At 37.5% G+C, this 5,429-nt stretch overlaps 1 protein-coding gene across 5 annotated transcripts in view; it reads right to left on the reverse strand.

Annotated features, from left to right (window-relative positions):
• Positions 1-5,429, reverse strand: part of Ralgps2 (Ral GEF with PH domain and SH3 binding motif 2) — a 122,002-nt gene that overhangs the window by 75,543 nt on the left and 41,030 nt on the right. For all 5 annotated transcript variants that reach the window (XM_013015670.1, XM_013015667.1, XM_013015669.1 and 2 more), the window contains exon 5: positions 3,096-3,179. In XM_013015670.1, the coding sequence (XP_012871124.1) occupies positions 3,096-3,179 (84 nt within the window). The remainder of the gene's footprint in view (positions 1-3,095; positions 3,180-5,429) is intronic.

Below are 5,429 nucleotides of genomic sequence, written 5' to 3' on the forward strand. Positions count from 1 at the left end.
GAAGGAAGGAAGGAAGGAAGGAAGGAAGGAAGGAAGGAAGGAAGGAAGGAAGGAAGGAAGGAAGGAAGGAAGAATAAACACTGAGATTGAAGCAATAAGAAAGGTCAAAGCCCACCAATATCAGCATTAGAGAATGGATACATGCAAGAAGGGGGTGGGGGAGAGGAAGGGTATAAGACCAAGGGGAGAGAGGGTAGAAGAATAAAGAGTGAAAGGGGTGGGGATGTAGCCAAGAACTTATTATATATACCACAAAATTAAGAAGAGTAAGGGAAAGGGTGGATCTAAGCGGGATGAGGATGTTGAAGGGGTGATGATACTGATTCAAGATGCATTGTATTCCTAAACTGCTTTGTAAAATCGTACTTCCTTTATTCAACTACTTGAAGATAATAAAGATTAAAAAAAAGTCTATGCACAGTTGGCTCACCCCAGTAATCCTAGTTACTCAGGAGGCTGAGATCTGAGGATCGTGGTTCAAAGCCAGCCTGAGCAGAAAGTCCAAGAGACACTTATCCTCAATTAAAGGTCAGGAAACCAGAAGTGTGGCTATGGCTCAAAGTGTGATTGAACACTAGCCTTGAGCAAAAAAGCTCAGCCTCAGTTCAAGCCCCATGAACAGCAACAAAAAAAATAAAGGAGGAAAGGAGAGAAGGAAGGAAGGAAGGAAGGAAGGAAGGAGGGAGGGAGGGAGGGAGGGAGGGAAGGAAGGAAGGAAGGAAGGAAGGAAGGAAGGAAGGAAGGAAGGAAGAGAGGGAGGGAGGGAGGAAGGGAGGGAGGGAGGGAAGCCAACAAGGAGACAACAAAAATGATAGACCAATTCCTTGATGAACACAGAAAAATTCTGAATGAAATACTTACAAACCAAATTCAACAACACATTAAAAAGACCACACACCTTGATTAAGCCGTTTTTACTCCAAGTATTTGAGGGTAGCTCAACATTTTAAAATTAACAAATGTAATACAATCACCATTGGAATCAAAGATAAAATTCACATGAACATCTCAATAGATGCAAGAAAAAACCTTTGACAAATTTAACATCCTTTCAAGATTCAAGTTTATTGAAAAAACCCAGGGATAGAAGGAATATATCTCTTTACAATAAAAACAATATGACAACCTATCCTATCACCATCAAATTAAATAAGCAAAAGCTGAAACAATTTCTTCTAAATTCAGGAATGAAACAAGGATATTCAGTTATTCAGTATAGTTCTAGAATTCAAAACAGTAAGTCAAGAGAAAAAAAAAAAAGAAACCCTACTAAGAAAGGAAGAAGTTAAATGATCACTTGTACAGATGATATGATCCCATACTTAAAAGTCTAAAGACTCCATACAGAAATTAGTAGCTTTTATATATACCGGAAATGAATAAGCTGAAATCAGGAAACAAACACACACACACACACACACACACACACACACACAAAACACACACACACACACACACAGAAATAAATTTAACTAAAGAGGTAAAAGATCTTTAAAACTTAAAATTATAGGGGGCTTGGAAGGTGGCTCAGTGAGAGTGCTTGCCTTGCATGCATGAGGCCCTGGGTTCGATTCATCAGCACCACATAGGCAGAAAAAGCCAGAAGTGGTACTGTGGCTCAAGTGGTACAGTACTAGCCTTGAGCTGAAGAGCTGAGGGACAGTGCTCAGGCCGAGTTCAGGCCCCACGACTGGCCAAAAAAAGAAAGAAAGAAACAAACAAATAAACACCTTAAATTATAAACATTGAAAAAATAAACTGAAGACACTAGAAAATAGAAAGACCCCCCCTTGGAGCCGGGTGTTGGTGGCTCACTTCTGTAACCCCAGCTACTCAGGATGCTGAGATCTGAGGATAATGGATCAAAGCCAGCTCAGGCAGGAAACCAGAAGTTGCGCTGTGGCTCAGTTAATAGAATACTTGCCTTGAGCTGAAGAGGCTGAAGAGATGAGGGACAGCTCCCAGGCCCAGAGTTCTAGCCCCACGACTGACCCCCCCCAAAATTATCATATGGAAACGTAAAAGACCTTGAGGAGCAAAAGCATTACAGAAAAAACAGTAATGCTGCAGATATCCTAATGCTAAACTTCAAATTATACTATAACACAATAGTGACAGCATGATACAGGCAAAAAAACTAACAACAGCACTGACCAAAAGTCTCAAAGACCTTAATGTACATTACAAAACTTTGAAAATACAACAGAAAAAGGTAGAATAAAAAAACCTGAAGAAGCTGGGTACTGGTGACCCATGCCTTTAATCTTAGTGACTCAGGAGGCTGAGATCTGAGGACTGCGGTTTAAAGCCATCCTGTGCAGAGACTCTTATCTCCAATTAATCACCAGAAAGCTGGAAGCTGCACTGTGGCTTTAAATGGTAGAGTGCTAGCCTTGAGTGAAAAAGCTCAAGGACAACACCAAGGCTCTAAGTTCAAGCCCCACAAGCGACAAAATCAAAGCCAAAAAACCTTGAAGATATAAGCACAGGCCATATTTTCTAAAGAGGTCTTACATTCCTCAAGAAAGAAAAACAACAAATTCACAAATGGGATTTCATTCAATCGAAAAGCTTCTACATATCAAAGGAAGCAGTTACCAGAATCAAGAGACAACCCAGTGGATGGGTGCAAGATATTCATTAGAGAAAAAAAATATTGAGAAGATAATAATAACATAAATATAAAAAATTCTGTCTATTTGTGAGGCCCTGATTTCAAACTCCTCACAGAAAAGAAACAAAAATAAACCAAAGAACAAAGAAAAAGTAAAATGAGAACCACTTTAGGACCTTGCTCTACCCTCTTGGCACATATCCAGCAGAGTGGTAAACCAACATACAAGATGAATACCTGCACATCCAATTCTTATAAAAGATTATGAGACAAGAAAGAATGTCAACTTTCAACCATTGGAATAGCAATTAATTGGTTGTAATAGCAATTACAGGAGAAAAAACAGATCATGAAAACAGACAGTATTTGCAGAGGTATCAGCTGAAAATATTTGCAATCAATACTGTTCCTTGATGAAAATAAGTATACACTGAGGAAATGAATTTCAGAAACTTGAAGATTGAAATTTTACACAACTCACATGATTAAATCTTCTGGTGAAGGCAACTGCATTTGGTGCAGAACTGTATTTTTCTTTTTTATTCCACCCACAACTTGAAAGCTCCTAGAAAAATAAGGTAAAAATTAAATATAAAAACATCTCAGTGTATTTCCATTCTAATTTTTTATTTTTATTATGTTTAAATAGTTGTACATAGTTTCAACATGTCAATTTATGAGGGCAATGCATCTTGATCAGTGTCAACCCCTTCCAACATTTTCCCTGCGTTCTTCCTTTTCCTGTGTTCTTTTTTCAATGACTTTATTCAAAAGGTACATACAAAATTATTTAACAATATAGGCATTCTGTAAAATCACAACGGCAAGCTTTATTTTAAAATGAATATGATTAGCAGAACATAGGAAATTTTCTATTTCATAGTCAATATTGGTAAATTCTTCCCAGAACAGATTTAACCCTGAAAGAACAGCTAGAGATAATTACTACATAGCAATCTAAGTTCTTAGTATGAAGCAATTCATTTGGTCTAATCATTATCATTATAATTTATAATTTATTATGGTAAATAAGAAACTTAGATAAAGTATTATGATCAAGTTCATATTAACGCTATGATGGAAGTACATCAGTATATCAAACTTATTAACAAGTGTATCAATTAAATTTATCAAACCATTCAAAGTACCCACTTGACATAGAATTCAATCCCAATTGTAGTCATTTACACAAATTCATTGCATTTTCCTGCTATAAGCAATGTTATGCTATAAATAATGAATATTGTTACACTTTTTCTGATATTTCTAACCATTTCCTAAAGTCCTGGGGCTGGGAAGGTGGCTCAGTGGTAGAGTGTTTGCCTCGCATACATGAGGCCCTGGGTTTGATTCCCCAGCACCACATAAGCAAAGAGAAAAAAAGCCGGAAGTGGTTCTGTGGCTCAAGTGGTAGAGCGCTAGCCTTGAGCTGAAGAGCTGAGGGACAGCGCCCAGGCCCAGAGTTCAGGCCCCACGACCGGACTCCCCCCCGCCTCCCCTACCAAAAAAAAAAAGTCCTAAGAATGAAATCACTAAATCAAAGAAAATTAACGTTTTTAAGGCTTTGATAATTAGGCATTTTTTCTCTTTCTTAACTACCTCTGCCTTAACTACCCCAACTATAAAAACTATTTGCTGCTAAACAGAGAGTATACAGTAAGTAGAGGGCTGTAAAATATCACTAAGTCTACCACTCAAATAAAACATATAGAACCATATTCCCAGTCTTTCACATGGGCATATTTGGGGCTGCTTGTTATCTGTTTAAAGAAACCAAACTTACTATCTTGCCCATAAATCTTTCCCATCCTGAGACTAGATAACAATAACAGCAACAAGTTAGACCTAAAACAGAAATTATTATACATTAATTTGTTTTTACATACATTATAACTCATTCGATCCTTATCTTTATCATGTGTCATGATAAATAAGAAACCTAGACAAAAGCATTGCAAATAATGACCATTTTAGAGACAAGGTATCACATGTAACCAAAGGTGGTCTTGAACTCACAATCCTGCTGCCTCAACCTCCTAGGATCACAGGTGTGCATCACTGTTATCTGTCTATGACTTCCTTTTTAACATTTTTCTTTAAAGAATCCTTTTCTCCTTTTTTAAAATAATGCCAGACCAAATGCAGGGTTCATGTAGGTTAAGAAAGCACTCTTCAATGGATTTACATCCCTAATCCCTTTATAATGCTTTTCTGATTCCTCTAATAACTGATACTGTTTTTGGAAAATCCATCCAACTCTAGAACATTTCAGCATAATTTATTTAATGAAAAATGCTTTCTCACTTCAAGAAAACTGTTGTTTTCTTGGAAAAGAAAAGACATGTACAGTCATATTATTTGGGAACAAATGATTTAAAGTACCACTTTAGGTCTCTATTCTAAAGACATTTATAATTTAAAAACCTGAGTTTAAAAAAAAAATCTCGGGCTGGGAAGGGACTCAGTGGTAGAGTGCTTGCCTTGCATGCATGCGGCCTTGGGTTCAATTCCTCAACACCACGTAAGCAGAAAAGGCTGAAGTGGTGTTGTGGCTCAAGTGGTAGAGAGCTAGCCTTGAGCTGAAGAGCTCAAGGACAGTGCCCAGGCCTAGAGTTCAAGCCCCACGACTGACCAAAACAAACAAACAAAAAACCAAGAAAGTTGTAATGCTGCTTCAGAAATCTTTCCCTATTTGAAATAAGTTGCATTACTATCCTGATATAACAACAAAATAAGAAAAATGGAGGATGGATTAGTTGTCAGGGGTTAAGGATGACAAAGTGTGAGGGAAAGTGGGATGGTTGCAACATAAAGC

This window comes from Dipodomys ordii, unplaced genomic scaffold (genome assembly GCF_000151885.1).
Source record: "Dipodomys ordii isolate 6190 unplaced genomic scaffold, Dord_2.0 Scaffold27, whole genome shotgun sequence".
Lineage (NCBI taxonomy): Eukaryota > Metazoa > Chordata > Mammalia > Rodentia > Heteromyidae > Dipodomys > Dipodomys ordii.